A 27,862-nucleotide genomic window follows, 5' to 3' on the forward strand; every position below is an offset into this window, starting at 1 on the left:
GATTGGGATTTATCATTTTACCTTTGACCTACCTGTACAGTATTTCCTCAAAACCGCTCGATTTGATTTCCTTGATCTGTGTACCCAAAAAGCGCAAAACCCAAACTGTATTCATGTTATATCTCCAGAATCACTGTAAAACCTAAAAGTTAACTCAACTCAAACCATTTTAAGGAAACCGGTTGCATTAAAACATTTAAGTTTTAAAACACATACATTTGAGTACTGTGAACATAAACAAATTGAGTCATATGCAGTTATGCACTTATATTTAAGTTCACACTACTTAAATATAGGTGCATAATTGCACATGACTCAAGTTCACAGTACTTAAATGTATGTGTTTTAAAACTTAAATGGTTTAAGGCAACCGGTTTCGTTAAGTTGACTGTTAGGTTTTACATTGAATGATGTTTCCTGCTCCCTGACTTCTATGATCTTTCCCCTCTCCACTTTATTTCAGATGTTGAACTTGTTTGTGGCTGTCATCATGGACAACTTTGAGTATCTGACACGTGACTCCTCCATCCTGGGTCCTCACCACCTGGATGAGTTTATCCGAGTATGGGCGGAGTATGACCCGGCTGCATGGTATGTTTCAGCCCTCGATCACCTCCAGATGGGGACTAATCCTGTGATAAATATAGTAACTCAGTTTGGCAGTCGAGAGAGAGAGAGAGAGATTCTGTTTTGTGCCTTTTCAAGTTAAATAAGAGAAATACTGAATGTTCCTCTTTGTTTCCTGTAATAATGTTTGAATGGGGAGCTTCCATGGAATTCCCATAAGAATCGGATCTTGTTCTCCTGTCTGCGTCCGTTCTGTCCACAACACAGATTTGTTCTCCAAGCTGTCCTGATATATGTGTCATGTTTTGCCTGTTCTCTTCACAGCGGACGGATTTCCTATAAGGATATGTACAATTTGTTGCGAATTATCTCGCCCCCCCTTGGCTTAGGGAAGAACTGCCCTAATAGGGTAGCATACAAGGTTTGCAACCCAAGCAACTTTTTTCCACTTGTGCGGGCTCTGTGTGGAAATGCCCAGAGACCCGAACTTGAATGGCTGTGCACAAATGACTTGCCTACACACAAGCACTTGCCCCACAAGACTTGACTGGCTTTGGTTAATGATGCTGGATGGGAAACAAAGCTTTCAAAGCCACAACTTAATATTAAACATGATCGTTTTGATCCTTTGTTACTATACATAAGTGTAATTGTACTACCCGTAAATACAGTTTATTTGATTTTGTAACACTGTATTACATTGGGTTTTAAAATTAAACTACAATCATGCCTGATGAACGTTAATAATACATTTAAATGAAATCGGCATTGATAACAAAAGCTGTTTGGAAACCGAACTGGCGTTGAAACCTTTGTTTCCGTGCACTGATAAAGGAAACTCCCCTTGATGTCTCAGCATGCAGATGCAGACATCCTCCAAACAATGCAGCCATTCTGTCACCATCCACTCCTCCTGTCATCTCACTCACATTTTCCATCTCTCTTTATCAGGGATCCGCTCTCTCTCACCTCTGACCTCTAACCATTGGGATCCATCACTGACCCTACCAGGCCAGGATGGCATTCCTGTCCATGACAATCTTGGAAATCTAAATAACACAGATTTCTGTTTTTTGTTGTCTGTTTGTTTGTCTCTTTCATTTCGTCTTGTTCTGTTTACTTCCTGCCCCCCTCCCCGTTTCTATACCCGTCTCTCTAACTCCCCCATCCTTTTCTTTATTTTGGGATTTTTGCGTTGTCTGCACTGTGAAGTGGCCGTATCAAGTACCGCGATATGTATGAGATGCTGCTCCACATGTCCCCACCGTTAGGTTTGGGAAAGAAATGTCCTCCACGAATCGCCTACAAGGTAGCTCAACTTCACATGCGCCGCCCCCCACCCCCTCTGCTCCTCATACTGTCTTCTCATTGGCTAATTCTTCAGCCAATCTCTCTGCTCTTGCAGTGTTTCCTTCGTGTCCCTGTTTGTTTCTCTTTCCTCCCCAAGCTTTAACTCGTCGGTGTAGTCCTTTGCCCTCTTTTTCGAGACCCCTCTGCCCCCTCCCCCTCTACTTTTTGTGTCATTTAGGGATGGTCACAGACTAAAGACAAGTATGACTGCAGAACTTTAGTTTATTTTTAGAGTTTTAACATAATATTACCAGCCATTGGATAATTAACAAGAGTTTAATAACTAACAAGTGAGACATTGATCCCAAATTTTCTAGGATTTGTGATCATACCTCATGTGTGTAAAATCTACCCCATAAGTTGCATTGTGTAAGGCAGAGGTTCTCAACCTTTTTGAGCAATGACCCATTTTTACATGCCAAAAGTTGCAACCCCACATGACAGGAAACAAACTGTGTTCTTTATAACTGACAATGTTTTACTACAGTACAGTATTTGTGATCATGTCTGTGAATCAAGGCTAAAGTCTTATAATCTAATATTTGAGATTAGGAGCATCAAGGTTTGATTTCAATAATTGATTTCACATTGATTTCATCCTCTTTCACACAATAATTTTAGTAAATTACTATACATTGACTAGAATTACTTTACCAGTGAATGCAAAAAGGTGCTATTCACACTCGCAACAACATTAAATATTTTTACCAGTGAGATATCATTCACACATCAGTACTAAAATACAGGTACAGGCAATTTTCAGATCAGCGATCTCTCTGATGAAGCAAATACGGAAGTGTCTTAAACTGCAATTCATCGACTGGCTGTTAGAGTCTTGCTGCAAAAGGGAGTTAATTCCCAAAGACCCACATGTTAAAATGCCCAACTTTACAGTAGAAAATAATATGTTTACAGCCTGGTACAATAAAGGGCTTTTCACACTACGCTTAACCCTGGGTTTGTTTTCAGTCTAAACCCTGCTTTTAACCCTGGGTTAAGGAGAATTTCACACTTGTAATTAAAAAAGTGGGGTTATCCCTGAAATTAAACCACGGTTATGAAACCATGCTCAGAAGCAGTGTTAGCACCGCTTTTGCAGGGTTAACCCCGCATTGCGGTGCCAAATGCATGCAGTGTGAAACCGAGGGTTAGAAGAATGTTTTTACATTATGTATGATGATTTTATGTAGAAATTCAGTTATTATTAATATGTCACTGTTTTTATCGACCTGACGGCTAAACTGTATTGTTAATATTAGGTCAGCTTTGAAAAATGCTAAAAAGAACCATTGTCAACAACAGTACCATTGACCAACTCATATTGGAAAGTGAGCATCTCATTTTTGCTGGGTTTGCTCTTTGGACTTCTTGCAAAAAACAACAACACAGAATCAAGCATTACACAAATTATTCAAAGCAGACAAAGTTTTCTCTTTACTTTGAGTCCTAAACATGCAGATTATGGAATTTGGAGACACTAAATTGTCTTAACCAAATAAAGTGGAATGTAATAAAGTACTGGTTCTTCGTGAAAAATATAGCCATAGAAGCTGGAATGACGTTAAAAAGGAAAAAAAAACATTGTGTCCAAGTCATATGTTGTAGCTAACAAGGCATGGCACAAGAGAGCATGCTTAACATGTACAGTAGGTAGTTTGTATAAATCTCTTGTTCTGCATCTCTGGCAACCCCACATGGAGTCATGACCCCAAAGTTGAGAACCTCTGGTGAAAGGGTTTGTGCACGACATGCGAAAAATTTGTAGAAAATTCAATTTAGAACCTGTAAGGCCTATAGTATAAGCCCTATATACATGCTTTATTGCTTCATGGTTCTTGCTGGAATCTGAGTTTCTATTTCTTTGTGATTCTTCGAAAGGCCACCCATTTAGCTAAAAAATCTTTCCTGTAGATCTCTAATGTGTTAGCTGGTAACTCCCCCCTCTCACCTTTGTTTTCATGGAGCACTGTATGTGTAACTTTAGTTGCTTTCAGTCATGAGAACTATGCACTTGACCTATCTTCCTTTCTAGCTGTCTTTCACTTATATTCTCCATGTGTTGCTTGTGCTGTCTATCTCTCATCCACTTGACCATTTCTCTTTCTTTTCTACCTCCTGGAGCTCTCTCTCTCTCTCTCTCTCTCTCTCTCTTCTTCCATTCTGACTTTCTGCTCTGTTTTTCTTGCACTGCTAATGCTAGTGGATGTATGCTGTCTTTGCTTAGGGGAGCTCAACTCTATATAATCAGTGACACTACAGCTTATTTTACACATTTCATTCTATGGTACAAAATAGTTGTCGTGTAAAAGATGATGTGTGTAATTTCTGAGCTGAAAACAACATTGCTGAAACCAGTGATGTGGGTTTGGGGGCGTGGCTAAATGTTTTGGTTGAACAATGTCAAGTATTAGTGATGCTGGCGAGCATCTCTATTAGGCTAATGTTGTTCATACATAGGAACCGAAAAAGTTTTAACTTTCTTATATCGTACAAATTTTAAGGAGAAGTTTGCCAGAAGATATTAAGAAAGAAGATATTTTGATAAATGATGGTAAGCACACAGTTGGCGATACCCACTGACTTTAGGAGTAACAAATACTATGGAAGTCAGTGGGTACCATCAACTGTGTGCTTACCATCATTTATCAAAATGTCTCAGTTTGTGTTCAACAGAATAAAGAAACAACATAAGGATGTTGAATTTTCATTTTTGGGTGAACTATCCCTTTAACACCTTAGTGGCCACATAGCAACACCCAAGATATTAAACCATATTTTCTTCAAAAAAAATTGAATTCTTAGTGAAATTTACACACTTCACCTTTAAACATGATTTTAACAACAGCCATAACTAGTCATCATTTGGCTTACTGAGAAAATTGTAAAATCTTAAATCATCCATTTGCTATATTTCTATTGATCAGTAAATCCCAGAGTCGAGCTCCCATGTCTTCTAAAGCCTTTCATGGTTATGTGTACATGCTTATCTCCACTCTTGAGTAGGTGTCGGTTTATTACCAGTGCACTTTGGTTGCAGATCGTAGCCTGTAGCGGTGAATGTGAATGTGTGTTCCTCTTCTCTGTGTGAACAAACCTGTTTGTGTGCTTCGGACGTGATCAGAATATTAAAGACATGCAGAATATTATATAATTACCAATCAGATATTTATTGTGCAATATGTTTATGACTAGATTGCAAGAGTTGAATCATTAGAGTTAGTGTTTGAAACAAACATGGATGATCTCAGATGCACACAAATGGTTTTGTTTAAGTTTTTGGGATGTTCTGGTTGATATACTGACTTTGTTGTTCAGTGCTTTTACAAACCCCTCTAACAAACCTCATGGCTCCCTTCAGCGGCTGGTGAAAATGAACATGCCTATTGCAGACGACAACACTGTGCATTTCACGTCCACCCTGATGGCTCTGATCCGCACCGCCCTGGAGATCAAACTAGCGTCAGGTGAGTTCCTATAGTGTATATTATTAATCTTTTATAGAACAGTTTCTTGCTTTTGTTTTTTAACTCTGCAGATTCAACAATAGACTTGCAGTGGAATCCATCTTTGTTTTTTTCCAAATACATTCAGATGTGATTACTGCCTGATATTTACTAGAGAAACAAACTCACTCAGCCCACTTCAGTGAATGTGACGGGTGCTGCTTGTGCCATTTTCACTCATTGGAGCAGGGTGTGTGGGTTGGTGTGTGTAGCATCTGTTGTATCTCTATGGGAGTTTGGCTCTTTATGGGTTTCTATAGCTTCACTGCCCAATTAAAATCCTCAGGAACACTAACAATTGCAACTGCTTTCTATATTACAAAATTGCACCGTGCATTCAGACATGCAGTAAAATCCATCTACTGCAAGTATGTTCCAAGGCAATGGCAAGGTAATGGGTTTAATTCCCAGCGCACATACTAAAAAAGTGTCTGCAGTTTATCTTTAGTGCACTGTAAATCGCTTTTAACTCTTTCCCCGCCATTGACAAGTTATCTCGTCAATTAAGAGAAAATATAAAAAAAGAGTTCTTGGTCAATTTTTATGTTAATCTGCAATACCGCAATTATCCACTAGATGGCACTTACCCAATTTATGAAAAAAATGAAGCCAAAACGTATTTACTTTATTATTTACTTAATTAAACTATGTATGTGTTTTGATAATCGTTCTGAATCTGATCTCCAACAAAATTCCTTCACAAAAATGCTATTATTTCAGCTTTTTGCTAAAAAAAAATTATTTTTTGAAATAAAAAAACCCATGTTTAAGAATTAATAAGCAGAGGAAAAAATATAGATAGGATGAAAAGTTGACACAAAAAATGATGGTGGGCAAAATTTCAAAAAATGGTTGGCAGGGAATGGGTTAATAAAAGCATCTGCCAAATGCAGAAATGTAATCTACTGTCTTTTACTTCCAATTCAAATTTCATTATGTACGTTTTCTATTAAAATGCATATGATCCAGGCCCGGCTCCAGATATGAGATGAAAGGTGGGCCAAGTGATATTCCAGATGGGCCGGTTAGATTGGGGGGGTCTTTAATGCTTTAATCTCATATATAAATGGTTAACATGTTTATTTTTACATTCCCTCTTTTTGCATTTGTAATATTTTTTGACCCCTTAACAGATCTTGTATCAATTAAGTAACTTTAGATTTAATAAAAGGGGGCAGTTCTTTTAAAATAGCTATTTACATCAACGAAAACAAACTTGTTACAAACTAAAAATGTAAATTTATCTGAAAAGCTGTTTTTTTTAAGAATTATTCTCATGTCTGTTAATATAATGTAACATTACAGATTTTTGGCCAAAAGATTGGCTGTTATGTGGTGTGGGGCCAGGGTGGGCCAAGCCTCTGATTGGGTGGGCCAGGCCCACTCTGGCCCCCCGTGGAGCCGGGCCTGATACGATCTATATCTATCTGTCTGTCTGCCTGCTCGTCTTTCCATCTATCTATCCATCCATTCATGTGTAAGTGTATGTGTACAGTATGTATGTGTACAGTATGTTTGTGTGTGTGTGTGTGTGTGTGTGTGTGTGTGTGTGTGTGTGTGTGTGTGTGTGTGTGTGTGTGTGTGTGTGTGTGTGTAACTCTGGGTTTTCACATATTGGATCACTAACAGCATTTAAAAAACTGACCCATGGCCTTTAGCTGGACGTAAGACTGGTTAATTGATTTGTAAGGGACATAAACTAATTTGTCTCCCGTCTCCACTTGTGAATCTCCACAGGCATGGTGGCACAACGTCTGTCAGACGCTGAACTGAAGAAGGAGCTTGCCACGGTCTGGCCCAACCTGTCTCAGAAGACTATGGACCTGCTGGTCACTCCACACAAATGTAAATACAACATGAATCACTTCACAGCGGATTATTTACAAAAATACTCTCAAAGACATGCATCATCGCAAGCACATTTACAGTAATAGTTATCTACAGACAGGAAATCACAGATCTACCTACATGTGCAAAAACTGATAATACACAGCGACCTCTTGTGGTCATTTGTGGAACGTCCAAAACACATGACTAAGAGTTTTTGTTTTATTTACAGCCAATGAGCTCACAGTGGGAAAGGTGTATGCGGCTCTTATGATCTTTGACTATTACAAGCAGAACAGAGCCAAAAGGCTTCAGCTGCAACAACAGCAGCAGAGAGAACAGGCAGGACCTGGATCTCAGGTAAAACACTATGGCGTTCTCTGTAAATGCTGCTTTGATTGTTTTTTTATTGAAGATGTTCCTACTTATACTAGGCTGGATTTTATGCAGTATTCAGCTCAGTTTTCTCTAATTCAGCAGAAAAAATATGACTTTGGACAACAAATGTACCTGCAATTATATATTTACCCCATGCAGAAGTCGTCTCTCTGTGTTTATAACTTTGTTTTCGTGTTCTCTGTTTCAAGAATAAAGTCAGTGCTCTCCTAGAGCCCATTCTTCCTTTAACCCACATGCAAGATAGGACCATGATCAGTGTATTGGATTCCTCCAAACCCAGCTCGACCACACTCAACGGACGCACACAGTGAGCACACAAACATCTCTCATACACATTCATAGATTCACTTACCATGATGTGTGTTTCTACACTAACATTATATCTCAAATGTCTTGCTTAGTCTTGACAACACCATTAAAGGATCTTTATCATGGGCCTCAGAAAAGTCAAAGGACGTCCCCAAATCTAAAAGACGGCCAATCTCGAGGGGCCAATCGGAGGAAGCCTCAAACGCAAACACTGCCCAGGTTCTGAGATTTTAAATAGTAACTGTTTATCACACTCAATAGCGTCTTTCATTTTTTTATATTAAATTACTCACTGTTGGCATGTATGTGACAGGAGTCGGTAGAAATGAGGAAGATGGAGAACAGTGCCAACACACCAATTTCTGCCAACCTTGAGGTCCAAGGACGTGCAGTGTCCATGCCAAAACTCAACGCAGAGATGCAGGTACTTTTAATCAATATTAGGATGAATGTTAAATATCAGGACTCATAGATGTGCATACATTTATGTGTCATTGAGTGGAATATTATTTTTGCCTGTGTATTTATATTATATTTATATATTATTTACATGTCTATGATGTGAAGTAATAAAAGCTTACATGAACTTAAAGGACCAGTTCACAAAAATTCTGAAAATCATTCACCTAAAATGAGAAATAACAGTAAAAAACTTCATAATTTCAAATCTAAATGGCTTTTTATAATCGTAAAACAAAATTAAGGTTTTTATGTATGTATGAGGGATGTCAAAAGATTAATCACAATTAATCGCATACAAAATAAAAGTTTGTTTGCACATAATAAAGTTGTGTGTATTGTGTGTAATTATCATCTATATAAAAATACACACATACATTTATACATTTAAGAAAAATGTTGTTTATGTATCTTTTTTTATTTATATATAATATAAAACATATTAAAATCTAAATAAATATTTATATACATGTACATCTTTCATAAATACATATATACTTGTGTGTGTTATATATACAAAATAATTACACACAGTGCATACATATATATTACGCAAAAAAAGCTTTTATTTTGTATGCAATTATTCGCAATTAATCTTTTGATAGCCCTAATTTATTTATTTAATATTTAATATTACTCCTTTCTAACAGCTTAACTGTAGATTTACTGATGCACAAAAATGTATTGTTTTTACAGATTTTCAGCGCTAATAAAAATAAAAACGTTTTTTTTCTATTTGAGGGCATAGGGGAAGTAAAGCATAATACAATTATTCATTAGTAGGTTGCCAGATCTGTGCCCTGAAACTGTTTTCTGCCTATGCTGTCTAAGAGAAAGTACAGAGAGCTCACAATAAAAGTTATTTAAAATAAACAGGTTATGAATACTGTTTAAAATCTTTGAGATGAATTCTGAATAAGGAAAAAATCAGGTCCTTTTCAAAATTCGAAATGACATCCTTTATGTCATTTACTGCCAAGAGGACTAATGGATTTTACTAATGGATTGTGTTGTTGTGATTTCTCGACACTCAGTGTGCATAATGTTATGAACAGTGTCGGTTTGACAGCAGCATTGGAAAAATAGATTTAAAACCATGTAAGCAAGAGTCGAAATTCGCATTCCATTTGGACTCTGAAAAAAACAACAGTCCATTAAGACTCATCAGGGTAGCCCTCCTATCAAATCACACTTTTACCACACGTTTCCAGTGCTAATGGGTGGCTACGGCTGCCTGAGTGCCTCTACTTCACTCCCAAATCGGATTCCCATCCAAGCCCAAATCTCTTTAAAGTGCTGTGCTAGCCGATAAGAGACATTAAATGCTGTATGTAACATTTCAGCACCTGCTAATATGCCCCAATCCTTCTGCTTTTGTGGGGGAAAGCCCTTCTTTACTGGCATCTGGCCATGTCTAGCCCTTCGGCTCGAGGGATGGGAGGAACTGCAACAGAGCCAAAAAACTTCAAACACTAAATTCCTAAAGAAATCACAAGCTTAACTGTGTCATACAGGCATGAAAGGGTGTGTGTTTAAAACTGCATGCATGTAAGATCAGCCAAGGCAAGTCGACTGTTCATCTCGCACAGTTAATAATTCATTATGTTGATTCGGAAAGAGAATATAAATCTAAAATAACACAGTATATTTTGAAATAAAAGGTGATGTGGTTATTATATCTATAGTAAATAAGTAGAGCAATGTGATTCATCAGGATAGAATTGTTAAGGTGAGAGACTATTGTGCATGATGGTTTAAATCTCTTTTTTTATTCAAGATAATTTTCTTTTATTGTCTTTCCTTTCATTTTGTTTACTGACATGTTTTCTTTTTCAGAGGAGTCATTCCCGTCATTCTCCTGGAACTTTACTGGAAGTATGTCCAACACATTTTCAATCTATTACAAATAAACATGATAAAGTCATTTTTTTTATGTTTTCTACATAAGGTTTTTGTGAAACGTTTTTGTGAAAACAATTTGTGAAAATATAACCTAAGTAAGATCATGTCAAAGATTGAAGTGATAGTGAAATCAAACTTTTATCCTCCTAATCTCAAAAATCTCTGGATTTTACAGACAGGGTCGATTTCTTTTCAGACCAGTGTTTTTCTGATTTAACTTTAGGCCCAGATCTTTTATTTAGACAAAATGTTAAAGTCCCAATGTGGGGAAAATCAGGTTTTATTGTTGTTTATATATCTACTGTATGTGGTGTTTTAATATGTTTTAAGACAAGCCATGTGCAAATTCATCATTTAACCCCATTGCTGAGTATTTTCTCAGTGCTGTAACTTGTTAATATCAACGCTTAAATATTACAGAGAATCTGTATGTAGAATTTATGTACATATATATCTATGGTCTATGGACTAATTTGCATATTTATAGATCCACGTATTCTAATGCCGCTTTTGCATTGCATAGGACCCCACGGATTGATTTGGGTCGGGTCAGCTTACTTTTGGGGGCTTTTCCACTGGGTGCAGTACGTAGCTCCCAATTCTTTTTTTTGTACCATCTCGGCTGGGGTTTCAAGTGTCCCGAGCTGATACCAAAATGTGACGCAAAAACACATAATATCACTTATTGGTCTGAGCGATTCGTCACTACCAGCGTCATTGTTATAATGTAAAAGATTAGCTTTACCTTCATGCTAGCTTGCGCTGTCTCGAGTAAACCTGTTGTCATCTGTGCTTTGCTGTAAGTTCCCAAACTCCCTTTTAGCGATGAAAAACATCCACAGGTTGAGAATCAGGAACACCATAACAGAGCCTTTAAATCATTTCTCATTTGTAGAGGAATGTATGCAAATTACAAATACAATACCAATGTAGTCTTCTTCTTTAGGGTGAGGGTGTCACGCTAGCATTTCCATCAAAAACAAAACACATTGGAAACACATTTTCTTCTTATTTTAAAGCCGTTAAGCCTATTTATTTGGTTATCCAAGATATTCACGATTTAAAGGTTATTGGTATTTTATTATTTCTTTTTCACAGTTGTCCCTGACTTTGACCCTGTCATAAAAGAGCTGTGATCCATTTCAATTTTTGACCCACCACTTGAGGATCCCTGTTCTAGACGTTCTTGATCAAATAAAAATGAACCAAGCTGAACTTTTATGTTATTAGTTTAGTCACAGCACTGCTTGTTCATACTGTGCGTCGAATATAAGTAGTACTACAAAACATGATATCAAAGTAAGTCTAGCACTGTGTCTCAGAAGAAACATCTGACCTTTGATCATTTCACACAGATTAAGAGACGCAGACACCATTAAAATGCACCTGTTGAAGCCCAAAATAAGTTTATTCCTCAAAGAGAATTAGATCAGCTGCTACAGATGTTATACTGCTTTTAATCCTATTGTGGTTTTTAGTTCATCCCTGTCTTTGATGCATCTGAGCTAAAATGACGGTTCGGTAGACAGCACAATGTTATTAGAGATATTCTCTGTAATAATACCAAGATATCAATGACTGAAAGCATGTATTTGGCTTTATTTAACCACAGCCTTGTGTTCTGTCTCAGCCCATTCCAGATTCCCCTATGAGACGCTCGGCATCCACTTTTGCACCCCAGCGCCCTCAGGAGGTCACTCTAAACGACTACACTGTGGAGAAACCCGTTCACGAACGACATCACCACCATCACCATCATCACAGATGTCACCATCGAAGAGAAAAGGATAAGAGACAGAGATCCCTGGACTGGTCGCCGACCGGTCACCACAAGGCTTCAGGTCAATATTCAATCTTAAGTCACTTTAAGTCTTAAATCTTGTGGCGTGTTGTCAAAGCAAAGCTGCACATTGTATTGCAATGTTCTGACTAATCTTAGACCCAGGCAGGTTTTGTTATGGACTGGTGCAGTGCAGAAGCAAAAGCAGGGCCTGGTGTGAGAGCGTTGGGCTGCAGCTGGCCTCTATTAGCCGGATAAAAGGGGCTGACAGACATGCAGACCCATGACCTGCTAATTTATGGTTACCTCTCAGCAGGCCAATCGAGAACAGGGAAGAAAAATTCAGAGGCGGTCAGGTTTTTTTACCGGTGTGCATCCTGTTTTTTTGTTGAAAAATGGGAAATCCAGAAGAAAGGGGAGATGTAAGAGATGTGCCACAGCAGGGCTCAATAGCTCAAGAAATTCCTGTTGTTTTATTTTTCCAGCATTCATTTCTCTTAAAAAAAAAAATCACCAGGATGGCCCAACAAATATTGAGTTTAGCAGCGATTCGTTTGTGAAAACTTTTTCCAAGTGAAAAAAATACAAAGTTCGGGTCTTAGGAGGTTAATATTGATTGAAATCAAACTTTGATGCTCTTAATCTCAGATTATGAGATTTGAACCTGGATTTCACAGACAGGTTCACATTTTTACATTGTGACAAGATGTCAAATACTCAACCAAATTAATTTGTTTTTAATAAAAATATATTTTTTAATTATAAAAAAATTAAGGCTGGGCATAGATTAATCTAGATTAACCTCATACAAAATAAAAGTAATTTTTTGCATGACATATGAGTTTGTGCTGTGTGTAATTATTGTGTATATATAAATACACACGCACTCATTCATGTATGTATTTAAGAATGTGTAAATACATTTATTTATTTATATATATATATATATATATATATATATATATATATATATATATATATGTATATATATATATATATATATATATATATATATATATATATATATATAAACGATATATAAATAAAACATTTCTTAAATATATATATGTGTGTGTGTGTGTGTGTGTGTGTGTGTGTGTGTGTGTGTGTGTGTGTGTGTGTGTGTGTGTGTGTGTGTGTGTGTGTGTGTGTGTGTGTGTGTGTGTGTGTGTGTGTGTGTGTGTGTGTGTGTGTGTGTGTGTGTGTGTGTGTGTGTGTGTGTGTGTGTGTGTTTAAATATAGATAATATTTATTATTTTAATATTTAATACTCATATTTTATGCAAAAAAATTACTTCTATTTTATATGAGATTAATCTACGCCCAGCCCTAATAAAAAAAATTTGGCGGGGCAGTATCCAAACGTTTGCCTTTAAATGTCCTCTTATTTTATCTTGCCTCTCAGGCACGGCGGCTGACCCCGTCGAGGAGAGGGTTCACGACCGGGGTCGTTCTCACGAGAGGAAGCACCATTCGTCATCAGCAGACAGACAGCGGTATTACTCCTGTGATCGCTATGGCAGTCGAGAACACTGTCCTAGCAAGAATGCTGTGGCAAGCTGTGCCACCTCACCCAACGAAGCCCAGGAGGAAAATCTTAACAAGCAGGTGGGACGGGGGGTCGAGACTGGTTAGGGACATCATGCGGGTCAAAGAAGCACTGGGTCAAAGGTTATGAGAGTGAACTTAGAAAATAATTCAATTTAATGTTAGACACCTTAGAGATGTGAGGTGAGGTAAAGATGAATGACCCTGATCATATTGACTGTTTTTTAGTGTTGGAGAGCATCCGTAGCATTTGTTTCCCTCTTTAGATGGACAGCTTAGATCCAAATTTGCTGTAGGGTAGTATTTTAGTATGCACAGATACCTCATAAAGAAGTTCAATTATTTTAGTATTTTTGATATTCTTTGAATATTGTGATGGCATGAAATGAAAGCTCAAGTTTCTCTTCTTCGTGTTTGTAGTTCAGCCACTCATGGCCTTTCACTTCTCTTTCCAATCTTCTGCCACACCATTTCACTGTGCATTTGTCTGTCATGCCTTTCTTTGTCTGGCTCTTTCATTTTGTCTTTTTTGTGTTCTTTATCTTTTGTCCAACGTGCATACTTCTTCTTATTTACTTCTTTACTTCCTCCTATCTTTCTCGGCCCTGGTCCCCTTTCCAACCGTTTGGGCATTCTCATCCTTGGTTTTGATTTGCTTGTTTCATTTTCATCCAGGGCAGCGGGTGGGCTAAAGGAAGCCCAGTGTTGTTGACCTCAGGGGCAAGCACTCCAAGTCGTGGGCGCAGACAGCTGCCCCAGACCCCTCTTACTCCTCGCCCCTCCGTGGCCTACAGGACTGCCAACTCCTCCCCTGTGCCCTTTCTGGGCTCTCAGACCGGCCTGCCTCCCCCGAGTCCCGGCAGGTTAAGTCGCGGGTTGTCCGAGCACAACGCCCTCTTACACAGCGGCTCCGTCTCCAGCTTGCCGACCGCCGTCAGTCGCATTAACTCAGAACCTTTCCTGGGCCCTCCGGATTACACCGCAGGCCTCCAGCCCGAAGCTTATGCTGTCTTCCAAGAGGATCCGAGTCCTCAGACAGGCCGGTCTCCTAGGACTGTAGGGATGCCGATTGTGGCAATTCCTCCACCTCCACAACAGCAGTTCAGGGGGGTGCCAAACGGATACCACTTCACCACGGGCTCCAGCAGGGGCAGGGCACGGCAGTACTACCCAGAGGCGGACGACTGGTGCTAGGACGGCTTTATCGTACACACTGTTTTCTCTTTATGATGCTTTTTTTACAATCATGATGAGTTTTATCATCTCTTACAGTACGTTGGATGGTGTTCAATACAGTGTAAATGTTTGTGTACATGTATTTGTTTTCTCACTGTTCATAAAATGTACGCTGACCAGGCAGCAGATGTGAGATAAAAAGGGAGAAATCGCCTCCCTTTTTTACTCCCAAATTTGACCTGGAAAATATGAGAAAATTGAAGTCCGATGACCAGTACAAAAGCCCGACTGCACATATAGTACATGAACCACATTGTTCATACAGCAGATTGTTCATATTGCTGCTGATTTAACAAATCCTAGCACATATCACTATGTGTGAAATCTTTAGAAATACCATAGTGTACTTTGTTATATATTAAATTGTTGTAGATATTTTATCTATTGATTTGTATTGTATAGATGAACGGTTTTACTGTACGTTAATCGCTTATGGCTTCACCATACTGTCAGGTCTAACAGTTTTTATCGACTGCTCCAGATGTTATTACAAAGTGCCTAACCTTTTGAATATATTGTAGTTGTGATGCAACCTCAGCCTTTTTAGTGCATCAACACTAGAGAGAGTGAACTGAACAAGCTGTAAGGTGTAACCGAAACTACAAGGTGTTACGATCGCAAGCCTTAAAAAAGCAGATACAGTACCTTTGATTTCACGTTATAGGTTTTAAATGGTAATGAGAGAATGATCGCTTTCGTTTTTTAATTCTTGTCTCCTCGATTGACTTTTTGTACAATTTTAGTACTTGAATGAAAGTTGGAAATTCCATTACCAAAAGCATATATTAGTAAGGGGTGACTATAAAAAACTGCAGTAGTTGTATATTGGTCCTGATGAGACTTTATAACCACAGTTATGAAAATGCATGTAAAAAAAAAATAGTTCAATCTGATTAACTGCGGTTATCGCGATAGAAACATTTACAATGTACATTCCCATCCCAATGAAGATGCTCAGCTGAGACTGTGTTGCCGTTTCCTTTCTGTTTGATCTTTACGATTACATGCAAAAATGAGAAATGGAGCGAAAGCTGAAAAGTGCTTTGCTTGTGTAGCAGGTTGTTTGATGTGATTGTGTGTTGAGTTGTGTTGAGTCAGGGTCCTGGCACCAGTACAGTGGGCTGGTCTGTGTTAAGGTTAAACTTTCCCCTCCATGGCACTCCTCCAAGCATCCATATACACACTCGCAGCTTTCATTCTGCCGCCGTAACCCAGCTGCCGGCTGTATAGAAATATGGCCGGATCGCTTTTATCAGTCTGGTAATATGAGAGGAATATTTAGCCACCTTGACCGCTGAATGGAGAAGGTGTGGCTGTCAATGACAGAATAAGCTGCTGTATTGGGACGCGGTTGAGAATGGAGGATGTGAGTGATATCATTTGTTTTGGGCTAATGAGCTCTCTCCATTATATAACATGAGTTTTACACTAAAGTAAAATCTTGGAGAGTCCTTTCCTCGTCTACTGGTGTGTCAGGACCGCTGACAGCAAATGCATTTTCTTTAAAACTTTGTTTATGTAGGGCTATGCAACAAGATGACACTTTAAAAACATGTACTTTGTTCGTTTTGTAGCTTTACCTGCTGGGAAACCCAGATTCAGGCTTTAGCATGGTAGTGACCAAATCTTTTTCATATAAAAATGTCGAAAATGTATATTTTAGAATGCATAAAGGCACAATGATTAAAAAGCAGAAATCAGCAAAACACAAATATATTACAAAAATGCAATGTTTATGTATGTGCATGCACCAGAGATGTCAAGTTTGTCAGGGGAAAAACATTTCCAAGCAACTGATATTTTTCTACACACACTGTGGGACTGAAGGATGTGCTGAACATTTGCTGCTGATGTTGTTGTTGTTGCATTGTTCATGTGTAACTGTGGCACAAATCTTTGCACTGCGAGCACATCCATCAATCGTTGTTCGGCATTGTGGATCAAGACTGTGATTCTGTCGATGAACTCATTACTTCGGCTTCCCTTTGATTCGGATAAAGAACATATTCACCAACCAAATGTATTGCCAAAATCGGACTTGCTATGTTCCCCTGCACCAACCAAGCTTAACGTGGCTGTTTCCTTGGAAAGATTAATGTTTGCATGGTCTAAAAAATGTATGTGCATGTTGAAATACCCATGGTTTATCTTCATACTTTTTGATACAGTGTATTCTTTTTTTTTTGGTTAGATTTTTTTAAACAACCTTTGATATGAATTGGGGAATTTGATGAAAAGCAAAAAAATAAAAAAGTTTATAGATAAAAGAGAACAGTATTGAACTATCTTGACAGCTCTGTTCATGCTTACGAGCTGGGACTTTCTTTATCTGCTACCGACTGACTGTTTGTTGCCTGATTTCTGTTTCATGGCCAGACTTTGAAATCTGCAGTTTCTACTACACCATTTTGTATGAAGCAAAGTCCTTGAATTAAAAAAAGTACTTTTAACACAGTTTTATTTGTGGTCATTAGAGAATGTGTGCTGCATATAGTACAGATATAACTTGTTTCAACCCATGGTTTAGTAAAACATGAACAAACCCAACAGTTGGCTTAAATTAACCTAAAAAGTCCATATTTGACCCAACCGTTTATTGAAACAATTCACATTCGCGCATAATTTCAAATATAATTCCTAAGAGAATGTATTTATTGCAGTACCAATATGTTTGAACCATCTGTTTATATTTTCCTAAATCACATGATAGAGTCCAGACATCAGAAAAATGTCTATACTCATGTTTTCTATTTTAGATATATACATGGGAAATATACATGTGTTATGAATGTGACAGGAAGGAAACAAGGTTTTGAGAGACTAAATACTTTGTAGAAATTTGTGAATTAAAATGCACAAACCAGAAGCAATAATACCTAAAAATTAAAGAATGGCTCTATAAAGAACAAAATAATGTTTAAAAAATTTAATACGCATTTATGGGGAAAAAACAACATTAAGCATGTATGTAACATTTCACTGTTAATGATTGTGACCCTTTTGAATGCTGAACTTTAACATTTTTTATATTAATTTATTTTTTAAGGTATGGGGTATGGTTGATATTTGCATGGAATTGATCACACTGAAGTTGTGTTTGTCCATATTTTACCCAACCACAGGTTGAAACAACACAACATTTTTTAGAAGTGTAGAGTACTGCATATTCATTATGTGTAACTTGAATCATATCAGTGAAATATGTCAAGGTGAGTGAAGGTTCCACCTGTGGTTTCTGGAGGACAGGCTTTCTGCCATCTTATTGGATGAGTGATGTAATGTGGGCGTGGATGAACAGGAAGGATGATTGAGAACCGTGCACTTGCAGAACAAGACTTCTACTAGATGTGCATCGATAACAGACACACGGGCAAAATTGATGTAAACCAACACTAAACTTTACAGGCTATATTTTATTTTAAGGCTTTTTTCTCAGATGCCTTTCTTTAATTTACGATATTGCAGTTAGTACTAGAGGAACATTGGTTTTCAAAAATGTTGTTCATTTTAGCAATGTGTGCATTGATAAAAGCTTTCCACGCGGACTTTGAAACTGGATCTGGGGCACCGGACTCAGGTAAGAAGAGAGACATTTTATTTCATATTCTACATTTTTTTGCCACAATTTGACCACTTAAAACTTAAACTCTCTTATCATCAACAAATAAAGCGTGCAGGCGCGTGTCGTTTTTCAAATCGTGTTAGTTGACGCTGTATTTTCATTTATTTAGTCAAATATTTATGCATTAAGTTATTAAGTTGCAGCCACGTGATTGGCTAATTAGAGTTTTGCGTTAACAAATATGATAACATGGTTTGCTTTAACAAACAATTTAACAGGTGGCAATAATAATCATAATAATTTATAATATAATAATAATAATTATAAATATTGAATTCTTGTATAATCAAAATAGCAGGACAAATCATTTTAGTTTATCCGTTTAAATATTAACAGGTGATAAGTTGCTAATAAGTGGAAGTTGCAATCAACATGCCTTCTTGTCGTAGTCTATTGATCATATAATATGTATAATGTCATATCAAGCAAGATTAGGCACAAAGCTGTACTGTATAGTTTATTAGTCTGTGCCTAACGTCACTTAGTCCCTCACGAATGATTGAGTATATACTTGCATGTCCTACTTAAATATCCATGCATACATTTTATACAGATGCATCTTATCTATTCTTTATATTAACAGACCTTATATATCCAGTGGTATTAATACATTTGTTTTTGTAATAAACCTCTGAAAAACGCACATTTACATTAATTTTTAATGCAAATTAGATTTTGACACTCTTGCAGCTGTAATTTGTCTTCTCATTTTAAAACAATGTTACATGTTTTAATTCATATTGACCCGAGGGGGCGCTGTAGTGACACTTATAAATGTTGAACTTGTTACTTTTCATTTGTTCATTATTACCCTGTATCATACTGAAATTTGCTGTACAAAATGTATTACTTGTTACTAACAGATTAAAAACTATTACAGACTATAGTATTTTTAATCTGACATCAATTTAAATGGACACACTTTGTTGGTGTAAAGCTCTAGGCATGATTGTCCTACAGCTGTTGAACACATTTCTTAGTGAAATACCATAACCGCATGCAAGTTCTTAACATTTTTCCGAAATCCAACCAGTAGGACACAGTCTGTGCCTACAGATGTCCATATGTTGGAGAAAGGAGTCTAATTTCAGTTTTCTAATTCAGCTTATGTTACAACAGATTCTCATGGGCCCTATTTCAGACACCTGCCCCAATGAATAGTGACTGTCTTTTCTGTAGTTAGAGACCGTTGTGGATTATCTGGGGATTATGAAAGTGGGTCTGCAAAAGTCATTATCTGATTGCAGTGCAATGACACAATTTACGTCATTCTATAAGATGTTTCATATATGAGTATGTTTATTTATTCAGTGAACCTATTGGTTCATAAACCAGCAACGTATTTAAACTACTCATCGTGAGGCAGATGCATTTTAGAAGATGTGTTTCTGTCAATGATTTTCCTCTTGCTTTAGGCCCTGAATTTATTTGAGGAGTTCAGAGATGATTGTGAGTGTCAGCTCTGTTCTCTGTAATGTATTTGTTGGCATTTTCTAATTTTAGCAATATTGGATATTTGGAGATATGCAGATGTGTATTTAAAATCTTTCTTTTTTTAAGCAGGACCATCTTGTACCTCTTGGGGCGGTTTTCCAGACAGGGTTTAGATTAATCCAGTACTAGGCCTTAGTTATATTAGGACATTTAAATATTTAAAAAAAGTTTTTTTTAACAAACCTTACAAAAACAATATGGGTGTGTATCTTGAGACAAAACACTGGCATTGGTATATGTTAAGATATGTCAGCGCAAACATGGAATTTAGTCTGGGACTAGGATAAACCCTTTCCGGGAAACTGCCCATGTAGTAATCTTTTAAAAGTATGTCTCATTTATGTTTAGTGTGAACAAGTGGGATTCATTTAAAATATCTATAGTTTATAAAAAATAAAAAATGTAAGAAAAGTTTGATCAAATTTTAAATGCAATGCAAATACGCTGATGTCCAAGTCCAAACATCTGTTCAAAACACCACCTGCTTTTCCTCAAACACAGTGTAACATGTTTAACTGTATTCTTATAACATATACTATAACTTGGCTTGTTCCTATACTCAATCATTACAGTACAATATACAAACATCGTGACTCTGCATGATGTCACGGGTTTAATAGAAAGACTGGCTGTCAAAAGCAAGGCTATGGTCTGTTTGCTCTGAACACAGCCCGCTCTTTCTTCTCATTTTGACTGTAAATCAAAGACCTGTTGTGTGAGCTTCATACTGTCGTACCAGACATAATTAATGTTGTCTCTGATTGATAACCATGAGCGACCGGGCTGCAACAAGCCCTTCAAACCTTACTTATGTGTCTGGAGGCCATTACTTCAGTGTAGGCTGACTGTCTGGGCTGCAGCCATGGAGACTAGACCTAATCTGAACAGTGTTATCTGGAAGCACCATTGTTTTAAATCACATTAGTAGCCAAGAGGTACAAAGCTGAATCTGTTCTTCAGCTAGATACAGTACTTAAATTACTGTATCTACGGTTTATGTTTTAAGACTTATCTTAAATCTCATGAGAGATGCTAAAAAGGTTCTGTTGTATGGAAATAGAGGCTTATTTTGTGGGATATTGCAATAATTTTATTTTGCATCCATATTATATGCTGATACTACTACTAAATAAGTTGGCACCAGAGTAAATTCACCTCAGCTAAAATGGTTTGAATGGTAACAGTATTGCTCTTACTAGACTAGGCACATTGTAATTATTAATGTTATTCACACTGTTAAAAAATGCACTCACTCTCAGAAAAAATGGTACAAAAGCTGTCACTGGGATGGTACACTTTTAAAATGTCCTACTATTTAGGTACATATATATGCAGTGTTCGAATTATGTCAAAGCTTATGGGGGGGTCCCCTAGCTAAGCCCCACCCCCTGGCCAAGCCCCACCCCCTTATCATAGGGTCGCTGTGATTTCACAAAGTAAGATGTGATCGTCCTTGATCAGTAATCATCTGATCCTGGTTTTAATCAAAGAAACCCCAAATTACCCTTAACTCAAACTCTAAAACATTTTTTACCCCTCAAATTAGTGTGAAACACTGGCAAGGGCAGAAATTTTACACAGAATAGGGGTGAAATAGGGTGGACCTCATTTTAAATTACATAATTTTACTATACAGTATAGTAGTGGTTAAATGGATTACATTGCGTTTTTTGAGTCATAGATCGAATACTTTTCAGATCAGCAAAACTGGGGGTGGGAAAATAACATAAGAACAAATTAAGAAATTATGAGCATAAAAAATAGAAAAGAACAAAGTTACAAATAAAGTAAGATATATTTAGGTACATAAATAGAATCAAATGAATAATAACACTGTCTTCTTCATCGAATAATTAATCTGTTTTTAGATACAGAAGTGATTTTCCTTTGTTTTCTGTTGTTTAATCAATATAAACAGAAACACAAGCAGATAAGAACTGCTACTTTCAGACCAACACAAACATCTGATTTCTTTCTGAACTGATTGCACTTACTTTAAAACATAACTGAATGTTTTTATGAGAATAGGTGCCAAGACTGTGGTATTTCCAAATAATTTTGTGTTTGCATGCTTTAGGAATCACGCCTCTCCGTGCGTCCGCTTATGAGTGTTGCGTCCATTTAAGTATGTGTGCGTGACGCGTCCTTGTCTTTGCGCACATAAAACAGGCCACTTTAACATCTTCCGCTCAAATTGTTTAAAATCGCTTGCATGTAAACATTTGCAAGGTTTAAAAAAAAACATATGCAAAAGATACTTTCTATAAATATAGTTATTTATTTCTGAATGATGCGTATTTGAGCGATAAACAGGGCCAGATGAAATATGCAGACTTTTTTGCTTTATCTCTGGAAATGTTTTGGAAAAATCTGCGGAATTCTGCAAAATGATTTTAAATGTTTTAAAAATTATATTAGATAATTTAAGCTATAAATATTACAAAATTGCATCTAAAATAATTACTTTTTAAAGCCTTAAAATGAAAATGAATACACCAAAGCAATGAGTCCTCTGAATTAAACCGGACCAACATGAAGCACGCAACATACGACTGTTCGGAGTGAGCAGCAATATAATGCTAATTTTTTATAGAGCATCAATAGAGTCTATTTTAAGATATGGCATTATTGCATGGTTCGGCAATCTAACCGTACAAATGAAAGCTCAAATAAATAACTTGGTGAAAGTAGCGGGGAAAATTATGGGGATTAAGACACTCAGTTCCTTACCAGAAATTTTTGAGATTTGTACGGTTCAGTGCGCTAATAAGATCCTACAGGACCCTTTACATGTCTTGCACTCCGAATATACGTTGATGAACTCTGGCCGGAGATATAGGGTCCCATTGTGCAGGCATAATCGGTACAAACATTCATTTGTCCCACTGTCAGCCAATTTGATAACAAGCAACTGCAATAGAATGGGTTTTTAGGAATTAATGAGTTTTTGTAATGAGTATAGCCACATATGCTGGTTGATAATATGTGTGAACCACCGGGTTCTTGCCAGGAATATAGCTATAGGCCGGTGCAGTTGCTGGTACAACTGGTTTCTTTCTTTTACCTAATTTCTTTCTTTTTTAGATAATTTATTGTTATATTGTGATGTCTGTTTGGGTAACACTTTATTTCGATAGTCCACTTTAGACATTTTACTAATTATAAGTAACTTTGCAACTACATATCAACTACCAATCTTTAGAGAATTAGTAGACTGTCTGCTTAATATCTACTATCACTTTATTGTGATGATATCTCAACAGACATTCAACTGACTATAAGTATCTTTTCAGGTGCATGTCAACTTATTCCACTAACCCAAACCTCTTCCCTAACCCCAACCCTTACAGTCTACTAATACTCTAATGACAGTTAGTTGACGTATAGTTGCAAATTATTGAAAGGTAGTTGGCATGTAGTTGCCAAGTTATTTATAGTTAGTAAAATGTCTAAAGTGGACTATCAAAATAAAGTGTAACCTCTGTTTGTTATTGTGTTGTGAGTAGGCTGCAGCGGTTCTCTTGTCCGAGACAAATTTCTCCCAAGGGAGACAATAAAAACTACCTTACCTTACCTTACCTTACCTTACCTTATAATGTGCTTGTCAAGATAGAATTATAGTTTGTATATAAAATGACATGTATTGTTTATTTTGTTATATAATATAGCAGCATAAAAAAGCTTGTATTAATACATTCTCATTATGAATTAAGCACGTATGAAGATAATTTCATCATTTTTACAACGCAATGTAAACTTCATATTTAACATAACAAGAGAATTCATCTTGTAAACGGATTTGAAATGATGATGTGCTGCTGAGTGCCGATCTGTCGCGTCACATAGATGACAATTACAAGTAAGATCTGCTTAACTTAGTGATAAGTTTTATTTCATCTGAAATATCAAATGGTTCGTGTTCTCTATCATTAAAAACAATCCCAGCAAACACGCACAGGGTTTATGTACTTGTCAATGCCGCTCACAAACGCGCAAGGCTATGTATGTGTGCTTGTCGTCAATGAGGGTTGGTCACAAACACGCTCAAGTGCAATTTATGTGCCCTGGTGTTAAGTATTAAAGAGACTATCATTTATTATCATTTAAGCGTGATTTCTTCTTCTTCCCCAATAAAATATTTTGTGTGACTAGGTGGACCAGCCGTCAGACTGAGAGGATAGATTTGCCACTGTTTGTTTGTCAATTCCTCCAGAAAACAGCATGAGGCGCACTTGCGAGTTTATTTATTTCAGACAGAAGTCATTTGAATTAGTTTATTGCGAAATTGGGACAAATAAAGACAGTTTCGCTTTGTGACACGCAACATGAGAATTTTAAATTCATGTAGTATTTTAATTTTAATAAAAACCAGGGGACCCCCCTAATTTATATTTTTGTGCTTTATGGGGGGTCCCTTAAAGTCGCAATGAAATTGAAATGAAAAACTATATATGTATTTTTAATAGTGTGGTATTATTAACAAATGACTTATCTGTGAGCTTCATTATTTTTTAAAAATTCGTGTGTGCTCATAATCTTTAATCAAAAATGCAAATCTCCTCCCCTCCTCAAAACGATCTCTCTTCACTTCCGGTCAAAAGTATGGCAGGTGGGCGGGGTCCGGGAGAAGATCGCAGTGATTAGCAATTAGCAACACGACCCAACTTCAAACGATCCAATCAGATCTCGATGGACAAATTCAAATCCAGCCCTGCCTTATTTCATCTCAAAAGCCGTTTCATTCGGATATACGTCACCACGGGGAAAATAAGGCAATCGCTACTTCCGTTTCATGGCGACTTTAAGGCTTATAGGAGGTCCGGGACCCCCCCAGACCCCCTTCAATTCGAACACTGTATATATGTATACAGTATTTGGTACCAATATGTATCTTTGAGGTAATCTGCACCTTTTAAAGGATTAGTCAATTTTCTCAAAAAAAAAAAAAAAATCCAGATAATTGACTCACCTCCAGGTCATCCAAAGTGTTGATGTCTTTCTTTGTTCAGTCGAGAAGAAATGGTGTTTTTTTGAGGAAAACATTCCAGGATTTTTCTCATTTTAATGCACTTTAATGGACCCCAACACTTAACAGTTTTAAACCACAACTCCTCGTCTTCCTCCAGTCCTCTGACGCGCCAGCGCGACCTCACCTAATACGTCATCACATCAAGAGGTCACGGATGATGTATCGAAACAACGCTCCAATGTTTACAAGTGTGGAAAAAGAGGACCATTCCGATGCTGTTGTATGTGGAATGATACTAATTAATTTCTTTGTGTCAGTTTATTGTTTAAAATAGTCCGCAAATGTGCATTTCTTATATGTAACACGACACACAGCTGGAGGAAGAAAAGAAGTTGTGGATTAAAAGTGCATTTTTTTTTCTTGCCAAAAATGACAATTGTTTCGCTAGATCCTTATGCCACGTTTGGGATCGTTTAGAGTCCTTTGAAACTGCTTTGAAACTGTTAAGTGTTGGGGTCCATTAAAGTCCATTACAATGAGAAAAATCCTGGAATGTTTTCCTCAAAAAACATAATTTCTTCTCGACTGAACAAAGAAAAACATCAACATTTTGGATGACATGATGGTAAGTAAATTATCTTGATTTTTTTTTAAGAAAATGGACTAATCCTTTAAATACAAATGTGTTCTTTTATAAAGGGCACGATGCCAATGACAGCTTCTGTAGCTTTATTTTTGATAGTAGGTGCCATGCACGCCATAATTCCTATTTCCATAAATACTGAAACTTCCCTGATTGGGAGATGTCTCTCCAGGACTGTGGTTATTTTAATATTGGTCTGGGAATTTGGAAAATTCATATTTTTTATGATGTTAAAATCTGTCTGTATACTTTTTCACATGTGAATGCCATCACTTAAAAATGTCACTAGGGAAGTACTCAAAGGACCTTTCTGAAAGGTACCATCCCAGCTATACTATTTATATCTTACAGTGTAGTATAGTATGCCTTTAATGAAAATCCTTTAATATTAATGTCAATTAAAAATTCTGTGGGGTCTGATCCTAATGTTACCAAGATGTTTATTTCTCCTGCGTTTAGTTCCATGGGTTTGGAATATTGCGGGCTGCCGGGCGCCCATGGATGGTACTGATGCCAGTCATTCAGCATTCAAAACACTGAATGGATTGGTGGGAATTTCACTCTTAAATGAAGACTTGGCAGAAATTCAGTGTGTGGCTGATTTGTGGCTAGTGGACAGGAACAGCCCTGTTAACACTGTAAGGAAAGTAAGAGTGGATAATGACGCTTTTTGGGTTTTCTTGGCACTCTCTCTCCTTCGGGAAAACCTGAAATGTTACATGATGTGCAAATTCACATGTGAATGTGTGTTTTTGGAACATTTTTGTGTGAATCCCATGCGAATTCCCATGTGAAACGCATGTGATCATATGTGAAATCAGTGGATCACATGTGGTACATGTGGTAACATTTTGTCCACATGTGAACAAATGTCACCACATTATGCACATGGGTTTCACATGTGTTTCACATGGGATGCACTCAAAAATGTTCCGAAAACACAAATTTCACATGTGATCATCACATGTTTTTTTATTCATGTTGTTCACATGTGATCATGTAAAATTCATGTGTTTTTTGTCATAATCCTTTGAGATTGCAGAGTTACATTAAGTCACATCGAGTCAACTTTTGACATCAGACCAGTCGAATGTGAGTATTTTAACTTGCTTCATACAAACTAAGAAATTCAGCCTGGGACCGTTTTAGGTAACCATTTTATTTTAAGAGCAATGCCATGAGTTGGTCTTGTAGTTAAAAGCAAACACTATCACTTTAAGAAATGACGCTTTAACTTTTTTCTTTATTCCATTGCTCGCCTGGCAAGACTTTGGCTTGCCTTTCATTCATTACATTCTGTGTGTTTATGGATTTGCTGGTCTTTAGAGTTAGGGTTATGATGAGAAAATGTCCAAGGATCAGGATTTTCATGGAATGGGATAATTCAATCTGTTGGAACAGTGAAATGGCCTACTGTATTCAGATACACTGCTGCGCTTTATCTATGATCCTTCTTGCACATCACCCATAATAAGCCTTTTATGAAAAGCCTTTCAGTTCTTCACTTTTATCCTTTTATACTTATATTCATTGTCAAAGTTGATGCAAGATGTGCATTGTTGAATTCGATCCAAAAAGATCCCAGTCCAAAAGAAGTTTGGGGTTGATGTCGGGCCAGTGGCCAGAAGTCTTTTTGATAAGCTGCTGTCAACCTGCAGACATCCTGTGTGTTCAGCACCCTTTATTCATCAGGGGCTGGAATGTGTACCTTACTACTGTACTACATCCTACAGAGCTCCAACCCTTTCTATCATCACCAAATGTGCCTAGCCAGAGCTGTCACCGCTCTGGTGCCATGGACCTCTGGGGTTACTGGTCAAGGGGACTCACAAGATTTTTGTAATGAGAGGTTTGTCTATGTGAAGAAATTAATTAAAGACAACACATTGTTAGACAACTTAAAGAGATTGTTCATCATTGTGTGCAAAGTTACTTGGCAAAATTGAGATCCTGTAGTTCAATTGGTTAAGCATTGTGTTTGCAGTGCTTCGGTTCACAAACATAGTACTGATAAAGTTGTATAGCTTGAATGTTAGTTGCACAGAGGAGCAGGCGAAAATAGCAAACATATAAAAAAAATGTTTGTACCAAATGTAAAATAGCGGAGAAGTACAGGAAAAATTTTTTAAACAGGATGATAGCGGGATAGAATGCTAAAATACTGGAGAATCCCAGGAAAAACGGGAGGGTTGATGTTAAAGCGTCTGCCAAATGCCTAAATGTAAAATAAGAAATGAGAGCCGGATTTTACTTT

General features: G+C 37.2%; 1 protein-coding gene across 4 annotated transcripts in view; it reads left to right on the plus strand.

Moving 5' to 3' along the window:
* Positions 1 to 17,311, plus strand: part of cacna1ba (calcium channel, voltage-dependent, N type, alpha 1B subunit, a) — a 163,776-nt gene extending 146,465 nt beyond the window's left edge. For 3 of the 4 annotated variants that reach the window (XM_065250240.1, XM_065250241.1, XM_065250242.1), the window contains 12 exons: positions 464 to 591; positions 1,780 to 1,876; positions 5,276 to 5,381; positions 7,158 to 7,265; positions 7,480 to 7,607; positions 7,835 to 7,953; positions 8,048 to 8,174; positions 8,269 to 8,379; positions 10,251 to 10,289; positions 11,947 to 12,157; positions 13,502 to 13,704; positions 14,320 to 17,311. In XM_065250240.1, the coding sequence (XP_065106312.1) occupies positions 464 to 591; positions 1,780 to 1,876; positions 5,276 to 5,381; positions 7,158 to 7,265; positions 7,480 to 7,607; positions 7,835 to 7,953; positions 8,048 to 8,174; positions 8,269 to 8,379; positions 10,251 to 10,289; positions 11,947 to 12,157; positions 13,502 to 13,704; positions 14,320 to 14,838 (1,896 nt within the window). In that variant the 3' untranslated portion in view covers positions 14,839 to 17,311. Of the gene's footprint in view, positions 1 to 463; positions 592 to 891; positions 989 to 1,779; positions 1,877 to 5,275; positions 5,382 to 7,157; positions 7,266 to 7,479; positions 7,608 to 7,834; positions 7,954 to 8,047; positions 8,175 to 8,268; positions 8,380 to 10,250; positions 10,290 to 11,946; positions 12,158 to 13,501; positions 13,705 to 14,319 lie in introns of all 4 variants that reach the window. The other variant, XM_065250243.1, reaches the window with a different exon arrangement.
* Positions 17,312 to 27,862: the final 10,551 nt, after the last annotated feature.

This window comes from Paramisgurnus dabryanus, chromosome 5 (assembly GCF_030506205.2).
Source record: "Paramisgurnus dabryanus chromosome 5, PD_genome_1.1, whole genome shotgun sequence".
Classification (NCBI taxonomy): Eukaryota; Metazoa; Chordata; class Actinopteri; order Cypriniformes; family Cobitidae; genus Paramisgurnus; species Paramisgurnus dabryanus.